General features: G+C 41.3%; 1 protein-coding gene across 2 annotated transcripts in view; it reads right to left on the bottom strand.

The window, feature by feature from the left end:
* The window catches only part of RAPGEF4 (Rap guanine nucleotide exchange factor 4), a gene marked incomplete at both ends in the record, with an annotated part of 142,283 nt that extends 134,518 nt beyond the window's left edge, over window positions 1-7,765 (bottom strand). For both annotated transcript variants that reach the window (XM_079539254.1, XM_079539255.1), the window contains one exon: window positions 7,701-7,765. In XM_079539254.1, coding sequence (XP_079395380.1) covers window positions 7,701-7,765 — 65 coding nt within the window. The remainder of the gene's footprint in view (window positions 1-7,700) is intronic.
* Between the last annotated feature and the right edge of the window lie 5,486 nt (window positions 7,766-13,251).

The following is a 13,251-nucleotide window of genomic DNA, read 5'->3' as shown; positions in this document are numbered from 1 at the left end:
AATCCTTTTTGGACTCTCAAAATGAATATGCAAAACCCAGAAAGGAGAAAAGGAAATCATTCTCCATATATTCTCTTTTCCTAGAAAACCCCTTGAGGCTGTTTCACTCATACAACTGCTCTTCGAAGATTGAACAAGTTCACCAGTTTGTCTGCATAGAATTGAGTGTAGGATCTTAGTGTTCAGCATTCCTTAATTGCTTAATGCCATTGGATGGCGGGAAAGTCAAACAGAATTAAACATAAAATAGACACATCAGGTTTTATAAACTTAATCAACATCATCCAATGTTCTTGAAATATGAATGCTGGAATCCCTTCTACTTTTGGGACTGCCAGAAGGACAAGATTGGGGGCTTACCATACACCACAGAACATATCGCTTTTTTTATTCTGAGAGTTGCTGAAGGGACAGGGTTTCCATCTAGTTCAGAATAAGGTGACAGTAGGGCTTGCTTCCCCTGATGCAGAACGTCACATCTTAAACAGATCAAGTGTAGGAAAAACTTGCTTTTTTGACAAAACTGCTTCTTGGCTCTGGTAACATGAGCCATCACAGGAGGGTGAGCATTGTCACATGCGGCTAAGCCATGCTTCTCAGGATTTTCAACACAAGCACAGCAGTGAGAAACTAAATTCCATAGTTACTGAGAAAAATAAAGTAATATGTTCTTAGTGGCTAACTTCAGCAAGCGGTTGAGCCACAGTGCCTTGTGGTTGCAGATGTTACTTCCACTTGGACTGCAACTATGCTTATGCTCAAAAATCTGGATTCCTCTTCCTGTCCAGAGCATGTCTGCACACCATCCATTAAATGGTCACTTTGAATACTATAGAGCTTTCCTTGGAAAAATCCTCAGCACTTAGGAGTAAGGAATTACCTTACACTAGGTGCCCTAAGTTGAGGTAGCCCTTAATCTTTACTAGAACATGGAATTTTGCAGGTGAAAAACTTCAGATTGGAGTGCAATAGTAATATTCAAACTCATTTCTTTTAAGAGTTTATAATCTGTAACAATGAGACTTGTTTCAGCAGGATAGCTTTACTCAGTGAGGAAATAGAACAGCAATAATAAAATACTGTAGAATCAATTAATTGCTTCTCAACATTACAGCACCCCATCCTCTGTGCAGTGCTGTAGGGCTTCATGACTTTTAAATTCTCATTGAGAAACACAAGTCTAAGAGAGGGATACCAGCATACTACCAAAATACTTTAGACTTTCAGTAAGACTGAGGTCTTAACTATAAACGAAGCCATTTGTAACATAAGCAATGTCCATGCAAGGGCTTACTTCCATGGGGCAGAAGGCAATTCACTTCTCAAGAGGCACTTAGCGCATGTGATGGTAATATACCAAATCCACGTTTCCAACATTTGTTTTCAACATTCACTTCAACATTCCCTTGCTCTCTCATAATCAGGCTTTCAGAAAATCAGTGACAGTTCATTTCCTTTACTTGTCATTTTGTGTGACTTCAGGATTCCTGTTTTTTGTTTTTTTTTTTTTAATTTCCTCTGTAACACAGGTAGTCAAAATTTAGTTAAACGCCTTTCCCTAGGATTCTTACACATACATATCCTTCCAGAAATAAAATCTAAACTAACAAATCAACAGAACAACACAAGCAAAACTTGGTTTCCAACAAATCAGAATAAATTCCTGATGTTCTGCTATGCAGAGTCCAAGAAGTGCCATAGATAATCCTGACCTATGTGGGCACTGATTGACTACTCAGTTAAATGCAGACTGATGGTCTATCAGCTTTTGTCAGACTGAATTTCTTCTGTCTTCCTCAGTGACAGGCAGTGCAAATACCAGAGTTTCCCCTTCACCTACACACTCATTTCATAGTATTGTATCACTCAATTATACTTGCACCTTCAATCTGTTTGGCCAAAGCACTGAGTAACTATTAAAAAGACAAAGCAATCAACTATGCTTTACTTCTTTCCTGCCCTACAAATTACACATCCTTCCAACAAATCAGTTTTTAAAACTGGATAAGCAGTAGAATGGCAAACAATGTATTTATTAAGCATTATATTCAAAAAGATTTAAAATTAAAAATGAATTGTTTGAACAATACACTGATAACAGGAAGCAAGAATAGTGATTTTTTTTCTACCTTTGCACCCTTGTTAAAAGGGCAAAATACTTCAAGGGAAAAAGAAACTGCAAGGAAGTTTTCACCGTTCAATTCTTAAAAAGCGTATGCTGCACTCTTTGCAACTAAGGTATAACTTGCTTTAACTGAATTAAGCTTTCAACTTTCATAGCTCAGCACTGGTAACATACTATTTGATTGGAGTAGAGATGAATGAAGTTACATTAACCAGCACTGCAACGTCTTAGTAGTCAATAAAAGTACTTTAAGATGAAGACAAACTATGGGATACACTACAAGCGTATTTCAGAACTGAACAACATGCACAAGTAACAATACACTTTCATCCAAACTCTGGCCACTATCATTCACCAAACAAACTACACAAAACACATACTTGGTCATTTTGGCTTATGTTATTAAAGAAAACAGATATTTAATAATTAAGAAATAACACCATGTTTAAATTGATCTGCATACATTTTTGAGAGCTGCTGAATTCAAACATGAAGTAGAAAGTCAATTCAGGAAACATTCACTGAGGAAAAGATAAAGTAGCAGGAGCAATAAGAGGCACATTCAAGTACAGCAGAGAAAATACTAACAGAGAACAATCCCATGACAATGTAGGAAAACATAAAACGCAGATAAAAACAGCACCACCCTAGATGAAAGAAATACTAGCTACAGCAATTAAACAGATCAATACATGGGGAAAAGTACAATACAACGACAGAACGATGATAAGAGAACTAACACAACAGAGAGATGACATGAAGGAAAGGAAGACTGCTCACCCATACCATATCAGAAGATTCTAGGCTCACATGGAAAAACTTTACCAAGGAGAGACCCCCAGGAATAAATTGTTCCCCACTGGCAGTCAGCCCTTAAATGCTGTCTAAGAGAGGTGCAGCCAGGCTCCACCCCTTCTGGTCACACAGCTGTATTGCCTTCACCTGTGCTCCCAGGGCTGACCAGGTTCTTTCCCCAGGTGCTCAATCAGTGCTTCAGGCCATGACTCAGTTCCCATACAAGTGGCTACCTGATTGGTGTGCTACTCTTGCAACTGCAGATGTTGTGTGCTACAGGTCAAAACTGGAAAACTATATAAACTGATTTGCTGGAATTATTTGCAGTTAGGATTTCATCTCTCAAATGTTGATTTTGAGCAGAATGCTGTATGGCATTAATTATATTGTGTGTTAATTGTCTATTTTCATTGAAAGTCTCTGTTTTTTGTTAGTAAAAGTGGGATGGTTGTTGATGAAAAAAATATTCACAAATGGAGTGGTTTTGATGTTTTTACATATTCTATAAATAAATATTTTGCAGGCTAAGTGTCTTTTATAACAGAAGCTCATATTCCAGCAGAGGAATAAAGTATCAACAAACCTAGCTCATTGAAACTGTGTTCTCTAAGTCTGACAACCACTAGATATTCATCAAATATTAGCATATGGGCAATCTTCTTCTTTTCCTTTATGTCATCTCTCTATTGTGCTGGTCCTTTTATCATTGCACCTTTGTTGTAATGTCTTTCCTGTTGTACCAATCTAATTGCTGCACTGCTCCGAAAGGCTACCAACTAAAACTGCAGATATCATGCTCTAGTGGATCTATGTACATATTAGTCTGTTCTAGTGAGCCATGATAATGTTCATGTTCGTTAATGTTAGGGTTATTGCTTCTTCTGTGTTGTAATACGCATGCACAGAAAAGGTAAATAACTTAGTACAACCAAATGTAAGAAATTGAGGCTGGTATTGCAGGTACTAAATCTCTGATAGAAGAGAATGAAACAGCTAGAATTTGTTCAGAATACAATTTCTGCTTTCACTATGAGCTATTTTGACATTGCATACTCACAAAAATGCAGAAAGCAACAGGTTTATGGCAGGCTACACTAACAATTATTTTGGTCTTTCTGAGGAGATGCAGAAAGAAAAAGTACCTTCTTATTCATCAAAGGCTGCACCTTTGTACTGGACTAGAAAATGAGGTGTGTGATGTGGAAATACAAACTTGTTATCATTCATCACTCTCAGAAGTTTGCACCTTTGCAAGAGTGCTAGCAAGCACCTAGGCTACGCCTAGACTGTTCTTTCTCTTGGTTTCTACATCCTGACGCTTGCTGTAGGTACTGCAAGGCAGGCATGAGCTAAGCATGCACCTGCTCAGCCATGTGGCGCACACAGTCAAATCTATGGGAGCTTGGCTTACAGTATAAATCTTAACTATTATCCTGTACGCATTATTGTGGTTTTGTCAAAAGTAAATCCACACAAGCCCAAGGTCTACCTTAGACACAAAAGCTCAGTGGGAATAATATGTCTGTGAAACACCTATTCATATTTAAATAATTTATAAGCAACTGAGCAAAGATCATAACATTCATAGCACAACAGCTGCATGCTTTGCTCTGTGATCTGCTCCTCCAGTCTGCTAAGGCACTGAAGGTTGTATTTAATAAGATGAAAACAGGATGTTGCAGGTAGCTATGAGATCCTGGAATCTGATTTGTGAATGCTGTGCATCATTTAAAAAGTTTGTATCTGAATCAAATTAAAGCTCTTGTTTGAATTCAAAACTCTGATCAGGCCTAGAGAAATAAGAGCTATGTAACAAATACTTTATTTAACAAACAGTAATTATATGTTGACATTGAAATGTTCTGGTTAGGCAATCTTTTGTGTGAAGGAAACCATGAGAGTAGGTTAGGCATTGTTCCTAAGCTAAATGTAAGCACTTGCATAAATCAGCAACCACCTTTTATGTGCGTGCAGTTTGGACATAGAGAAGAATTTGAAGACAGTAGGTGTGCTTTCGCTCCCTAGGAAATCAGTGACAAGGCAACTTTCACTGTCACAGATACAAGGACTAGTTTCCTGAAAATAAATATTACTTACATCTCCAGGTACAAGCGAGAAACATGGTTGCTCACTGCAAATCATTTCTTTGTCCTGCAAATATAGACAGCGAACAGTTTTCTGACCTTTTGGTATTTCCTTATGTCTGCACTTATGACTTCATCCTGTGCAATGTATTTGATGTTTAAGTGCTGATCTTTGGCTTTGATGTCAGTTAGCACATACAGGAGTTGCATGGTTGAAGCACCAGAGTTCCTAGCCTATATACAGTACCCCACACAGTAATAACATTTTGCCTGAAATGTTTTGGAAGTTCTTGTTACGCACGTGCTCTCATTTTAGATGATAGTAAGTCAAGTTCAGCATGTGACTTTGGGAAAAACATGAAGAATGTATGCAAAATACATCAGTACTGTACATGAAAAACTTACTGCATCATAACCATTCATTATGCATTTTACTATTTCCATTTATAGTTTAATTCTCCTTTTTTTTAAAAGAATGAAGTTGGATAATACACATTACATGACATATACAAATATATTACATGTATTTGCCGAGGCTCTCATAAAATTCTAAAATACCTCAGTTTTTGAAACACATTTGTATAAATTCATTAACTGAAACATATTAAAAGTACCCTAAATATTAAATAAAAAGACGTGGTTTCCTGCAGAGAATTGACTCATTAAATGATCCTGAATTTGCAGAATCCACACCTAGCTTAGAGAAGCTTCAAGATTTTTTTTTAAACAGTTAGAAATTGTATAACTCAAATGAGTAAGTTGATAGGCCATCTATAGGAAAAAAATACAGATGTGTGAATTAATTTAGAGTGCTTTATCTAATAGTGCTTGGACTCCTACAGTACTTTACCGACATAATTGTAACAGTATTTTTTAAATGGAAAAACAGAAGAAAGTATGCATACGTAATTTAGGATTACAAAACAAAGCACAGCAGGACCTAGGAAAAAGCCTGCAGTCTCTCCTACCCCGGGTTTCTCCTGCCTCCAGATTGCCTTCTGGAAAGATGGATCATAGTAAATAATCCTTCAGGGCAATTGGAATTGATTCTTTCCACTTGTCAGGTGCTACCAAATTATATCAACTCACAGAAAGGGAAGAAAAAGTTTCATCTTAACAGCTCCAAGGAGGTTACCGTTATAACAAAAGTCAGTATATCAATTTTACATATACATATATAGAGAATCACAGAATCATTTAGGATGAAAAAGACTTTCAACATCAAATTGGCAGATTCCTAAATGAAATTCCTCATTTATACTTCCTAGAAATAACACTCACAACCCAAGGCTACACTTTTCATTAAGCATGAACCCCTGAATTTCATTTTACAACCTGAGTCGCCGTGTGTTGCATGTGAGTATCCTGAGAAATGTGACAGTACCACCAAAGTGCTGGGGCTTGCACTCTGCTTCTTCACACCTGAGCAGCGTCAGTTTAGAGTGAAGAATCAGGCCCTCCACTTCACTGTTTATTTATGGCTGGGTTACCATCACCACTTCTGTTCATATTGACATCTGGAGTGCTTTCAACACTTACACGCATTGCTTAAGTTCTAAGAGGTGTGTTGTTTTTAGGTTTTTTTAAGTTATGCTCCAAAGGTGGGGGCTGGGGAGGCTGACTGGACAGTATTTCAGTAGACAGCAAGTTTCAGCCCCTCACAGCTTGCTGCTGGGAGTAAGGAGAACATTCCTGATGCTGCAGTCCTGAGAACACCAGGAAGTCACCTGGAAAACGCAGAACTGATGCAAGGATGTTTCTTTCTGTGCACATAGGGGCACACCTGGTGCCAGAGGTTGGCTGCCTCGGCACCCAGCCAGCTCTGGAGCTCTGAGCAGCACTATGTGGCTGTGGCCTGCATTTCTCTTAAATGTTTCCCTAGGCTATGCCACCGGCCTCTCTACCAGAGGTGGCTGCCCCTGCGGGAGCCTTCGGGGCAGACGTGCTCCCCTCACGTCCTCCTACCGCCAGCAGCCGCGCACCTGCCTGCGCCACGGGGCGCCCAGCCCTTCCCACCCGATCGTTAGGCGCCTGGGGCAGGCAGGCACTGCGCTGAGAGGGGCGCGGGGCGCTGAGACGCGAGGCTGTGCGGTGAGGCGAGTGGCAGTGCGGGGCTATGAGATGAGGCGAGGGGCAACGCGGGGCTGTGCGATGATGCGAGGGGCAGTTCGGGGCTGTGCGGTGATGCGAGGGGCAGCGCGGGGCTGTGCGGTGATGCGAGGGGCAGCGCGGGGCTGTGCGGTGATGCGAGGGGCAGCGCGGGGCTGTGCGGTGATGCGAGGAGCTGTTCGGGGCTGTGAGGTTAGGCGCTGCGCGGAGCCGTGAGCGAGCGCGGCGGGCCCGCTATGGCGGGCATGGCACATCTCCGCCCGGCAGCCTCAGTTCTCGGCGCCCCTTCCCCGCCCTGGCGCTCCTTCTCCGCCGCCACGTGCACCATTTTCCGGGCAGCGGCGCGGAGCGGCTCCCCCGGGGGCTGTCCGTCGCCTCCGCTGCCGGGAGCGTTCCGAGCCCTTCATTCTGCCTTTTCCCTCTACCCCGCTCGGCTTCCTCCGGGCATTTTGCTTCCCACCTGCCCGTTCTTATGTAAGGCAGCTCTTGATGGGGAGCAGGGAGGACCATCACGCACACACGCGCACATACATACATACATGCACGCAGCATCCCCCTGCAGCCGCTCCTGTGAACGCGCCCGATACCTTTTATCCAGGCACGCGATCCACTCGCCAGAGGACGCGGAATGGGAGGTGTGAGCGGCGACCATGTTGGACAGGGCTCAGGTCGCCGCACACCCGGCTGGTGGCGGCGGCTGCTCCCCCCTCCCTGCCGCCCGCCGGTCGCTCGGTCCGTCCTCCGCCGCTCCCAAGTTCCCTCCCTCCCTTCCTCCGCGCGATGGGCTCGCCCAGGGCCCCGCCGCCTCAGCGCGGCAGGTAGCGCGCCGGGTAGCGGCCCCCGGCGGGACCCTCGGAACGGGGCTGGAGGGGAAAGCCAGGTGTGATCAGAGGAGCCTCTATGAGCTCCCCGGTAGGCAGCTTGAGCCCGATTTACCGGCATCCGCCTTTGCCTCACCAGAGGTGTCCTTGACAGGGTTATGGGAAAATATACAGCATTTAGTTAAAATAAGCAGCTCAAGCATATTTCAGAGACTTCTCCCCCGTGGTAAACCCACACCAGCTGGAAAGAACGTGCAGTCTACACCTCAGGGCTTTTTTTCTCTTGAAGCCTTCTTCCAGCCTGGGGTGCTCATCCAGTCATTTGCCATGAAAATAAAGGCTCTGGTTTATTGCAGGTGAAAAAGGATCAGGGTATCAGGGTGAATATGATCCGAATAGGATTTAACAGCTAGAAGAAACGTGGCATACAGCAGGAGAAAGGTGAGTGTAGTGTACAGTGAAAGCCATCCACTACTTTCTGTTGTGTTCCTGTGGCCCCCAAGACGCAGGTGTTTTGAGGATGGTGAAGAGCATGTGTGACTTAAAAAACGATGAGCAGAGGAAGGAATGCAGAGCTGCAGGTCTCCCTGGCTGCCAGGTTTTGCAAAGCTCTATGTGAAATATTTTCTGCAAAATATTTCAGGATATAGATTGTATCTTCCCATGTAATTTGTGTATAACCATAAGCTTGAGCTTACAGTCAACACAACCTGCCTTGAGCGCGTGGGAGAAGGATGGGAAGCTACATGAATCTCAGCAGGATGTTTTGAGTTACATGCAGATGACAGGAAAGTAAGACTCAAACAGTGCCCTCCTGCAGGCTTATAGCTCCTCTCTGTTGTACAGTGGGGACACAAATGATTCATTCGGATGCTGATATTGGTGATTTCCACAGTTCTCCATGGGCTATCTTCTCTGCCCCCTGTTTTGCTGGACTAAGTGTCATTTTCCTGCATACATGCACTACTTTACATTTTGCATCTGCCTTTATTGATCTCATTTCTGCCACAGCTCCTTCAGCACTTTAACAGGGATAAATGTTACTGTCAGGGAACCGAACAAAATGATGAAATAAATCTATGGAAACATACCTAGAAATCTCTTGTGCTGAAAGGACATGGCTAAGAAATTGGCAGAGCACAGAGAATACCACAAAAGCCAATTTTGTCTTAAAATAATTAAGGTGAATGCATGCCAGAGGAATAGAGGAGACTGCCAGTCCCTGAGATCAAAGCTGCAGCTCTTTCTTTGCTATAGTCCCTGGGGAAAATATGAGAAATGCTTGCATCTGAGCAATCAATCTACTGGTGGAAAATTGATACTTTCATTTTTCAGCATGTTTTTGGGAACCAACAGAACAAGAGCTTCAAATATAAAAAGCTCTTAATTCTCAAATTAATGTTTTATAGCATATTGTGTACATTACAGGTGAATCAATAAAGCTCACTAGTTTTGTACTTCCATTATAAAATATTCATCACATTATTCCACATAATTACAGTTTTCCTTCCAGAATAATCATACAGGGCAGCCCTTACTGCTCTTTTCCCCCTCAATACAGCTTAAGCTGCAGTAGATGCTCAGTTCTCTTAAATGACATCAGGCCTTTGAAAGAGCCCAGCAATCACTCCTAGCTAAAGGCCTTTTTATCTTTTCTCATGGATAATGTTTCACTGACACAAACAGCATTACTTATACCAGTACCAGCAGTTTTGTGCATGGCAACAGCAAGCTCACTACAGATGCTGCAACTATTTAGTGTTCCTTCAAGCCACCTCTGAAAAGTCCTTTCATATGTGCATACTGTTTAATGACCCAACCACCAGAGGACAGGCTAGGCCTCCAAAAAAGCATCAAGGTATTTCCTAGGGAAGCATATGACTGGATGAAAATAGTGTGAGTGTAGCAAGGCAAGTCCTTTGGAATATTCTCCTAGGTTGAAACCAGTAAAATTTGTGCTCACCAGTAAATCTGTACAGTTGACCAAGGAACCTTCGTGCCCTGGGATAGTCCCCTGCAGTTGCCAATTCTTTGGATTCAAGAATGCAGTAGACAGGAAGAAGGTACTGCTCAGCTGTCTACCTGAATGGGCAGGCAGTATGCAGTGGGCAGGTACTGCTCAGATATCTACCATGCTATGGTATACTTGTCATAGAAGACTTAAGTGTTTTGTGGATTGTGCAAGTTAGACAGGCTCGGAGTTAGCAAGGAACTTTGAGTATATCCATACTCCATTTGGAAGTGTCTCAGTTGGAGAGCAATTAAAGCAGAACAGCCCAAATATACCTCTGGTACTTGGATTAGGAATAATCATGTGGTTTTCTGTTTCAGACGACAGAAACTTATGAAACAGGGAATAAATATTTGATTGATTCAAGTATTAGTCTTTGTTGATCAAACCATCTGCACAGAAACGTTAGGACCTCCTGACTACTGCAACTTGACCCCAGCTCAGTATGTGTTCTGACAAACAAAGTACCAACTGTGTGTGTATAATGACAAGTCAAACAGTGCAGAATATTCGGTGACTTTGAAAAACTCAGACCATAACAAGCCTAGGAAACATATCTGAGAGTACTGGCCTGATGTTAATGAGGTCAAGTGCCCATTCACCTGTGAATAAAAGCATATGCTAGAAGTAAAATGCTGAAGCATGGCTCATTAGTTTAAGGTCTATAACTCCTCTGGGTGCTTCATAGTGCCCATTCTTCCTTACATTTCTAAGTTACACATTCATGGGAAATAGAAATTATCCCCCCAAAATATTTGAGACCTAATATTGTTAATGTCCAAAAAATGCACTCATGCTCAGTCTCACCTATATCTCCCTACGTGTTATGCAAAGTTTCACTCCAGAAAACACAAAGGATTGTATATCATTAAAATGACCAGTGGTATGAAAATACATTTCTCAGAAATAGATCCTTCTTTTTAGCAGTAATGGAACTTCACAATAATGTTTCAGATTTAATTTATCCTGAAGGAATAGAAAGCTAATGGGACTTCATGCAATCTGATTTTTAGGCTTGATTATCTGGCCAAATAGTTGGGATGGCAGCTGCTTCTGAAGCAGATTGCTGCTGAGAAATGGAAATTTGCCATCTGAAAGATGAAATGACCTTTTAACTCCTTAACTTTCCACATTTTATAAGGGACCATGCAGAAAGCCAGTAATCAGCCAGCCTTTAAGTTGTCTTCAATACCAAGAATCAGAAAACGTGGGGCTCAAGCTGTGTTGTGCATTATGATACATAAGACAGTTTGTACCTTTACTATTTCTTTGCTCTTACTTACCATACAAATACTCACTCTCTTGCTTTTTTCTTTTTTACTTGAATATGGACAAAGACAAAATCTTAACTAAGAAAAACAAACTCTCCTAAGCAGGAACCTGCTCTGAAAAACCTGATCCAAAAGATTAAGTGATAGTCATTAGAATTTGGAAAAGCAAAACAAAATAAGCAGCTAAGTGTATTTACTTATTAAGATATGCATTACACAGCTACAGTACAGAAGAGGACTAAAGTTGAGGACTGAACTCTGTATGCTACTGATTCTATCAAAAACTTCAGAAAGTTTCAAGCAACTGCAGTAACACTGTTGAAACTATGAATAGTAAGATTTGCCATGTTTTCTATAGTAGCTTGAAATCATACATACAGTATGGTGTACTAATGAAACTAGCATTTTAATACAATAAAAATTCATAAGCTACCAATTAGCATCAGAGCAGCTGGCAAACCAGACCAATTTCATTTCAGAAGAAAATCACACAGAACCCCCCAAAAGCTCAATCCTCAATTCTGGCCATTTGTCTTTTGTATGGGAATTAATAAGTCATGGCCTGAACCAATCACTGAGCACCTGGTGAAGGGGCAGAGCCATCCCTGGGATCACAGGTGAAAGCAATTCACTTGTGCAACCGGAAGGGATGGAACCAGGTTCCACCCCTCCCTGAGCCTCAATTAAGGTCTGGCTGCCACAAAGGAAGGATCTTTGTCTGGAAATTCCTTCTTTTGGAGTATTCAGGAAGCTGTGTTCCTTGGGTTAGGTAAGCAAACTTTCATTGTTTGAATAGATTGTGGTGTTTTTGTTTGTTTGTTTGTTTTTTTTTTTTTTTTTTTGTTTTTTTTTTTTTTTTAGGAGAGGGGGTATTTATTGGAATTGGCTATCTGGAACGGCTTTTTCCCATATGCTTAGAAGAGAACTTATTGGAAAGAACAGGCTTCTTGCTACTAGTATGCTCTCCTGATTCTGATGTCTGACAAAATATTGTTTGACTTTAGGGTTCTTCTAATTCAGTCCAAGTAGAGTGAATTTAACTGATAGTATGAGGTATTGGCTACTCTCTTCTGTTCTTAAAACATAGCTGGGAAGTGGGGAAGATAAAGCTGCCTCTACCAGTTTTAAAATAGTCAAGTATTGCTTTCTCTAGAGGAATCTCAAGTTGGTTACCAAAGCTAATTGTGAGTATGTTTTATGTTTCTCTACAGAAGCTGAATTAATTAGTATAAGCCTAGTGTAAGCATGTACATCTTACATCATTGTTTAAGTTAGATGTATCTAATGTGTCCAGGATGTAAAATTAATGTAGCTAACAGAACTACATGCAGATTTAGAATCCAATAGTGCTACATCCTGTATAGGTAAGGTTGTGCGAACAAAAATACATTCTAATTTGTAAAGATGCTACGTATACTGACTTCAAAGAAGTAATTGGCATTTAGTGGGCTAAAAAGATACCTGTGTATGATTTCTTTAGGTATGTGTATCCTGTGATGCTGCGTAAAACATGGTGTACAAAATCAAAACTGACACATGTATTAAAGTTGTCTTGTGAGTAGTCAATATACTGTTTCTTTTCTTCTGTGCCAATCCTTCAATAAACCACTCAGTGATTGAGCAAAGGCTTTTTTTCCTGTAAGTAAGGACTTCCTTTCCAAATGAATTTCCTCCAATATTTTTTCTCTCTCTTACATCTATTTTCTTTACTGACTTAGGACAGCTATTCAGTTTCCTTCTTCATAAATACCATGGCATGTTTCCCCTTTTCCTATCATTCAGGAGCCCCTGCTGCCATGCTTCTCATAATGGCTCTGTCATGGTATTCCAGAAAAGGTCTCAGTGTGGCAGCAGCAAAACAGATGTGAGATATATATGTACTAGGAAGAAAATAATGTCCTGTATAGGAGGCATAGCTCAAACACAGGTTCAAGGTAGAGAAAGCTGAGCTGAGATGATGTTTAAGTGAAATGATGAAGTACATAACTATGGCTATTCAAAGCTGATTGGCAGTTTGCAGTTGTCTTTAGCAGGG

The sequence above is a fragment of the Tetrao urogallus genome, assembly GCF_951394365.1.
Source record: "Tetrao urogallus genome assembly, chromosome: 8".
NCBI classification, from domain to species: domain Eukaryota; kingdom Metazoa; phylum Chordata; class Aves; order Galliformes; family Phasianidae; genus Tetrao; species Tetrao urogallus.
Note: the sequence above shows the minus strand (reverse complement) of the source record. Positions and strands in the feature narration are given on the sequence as shown.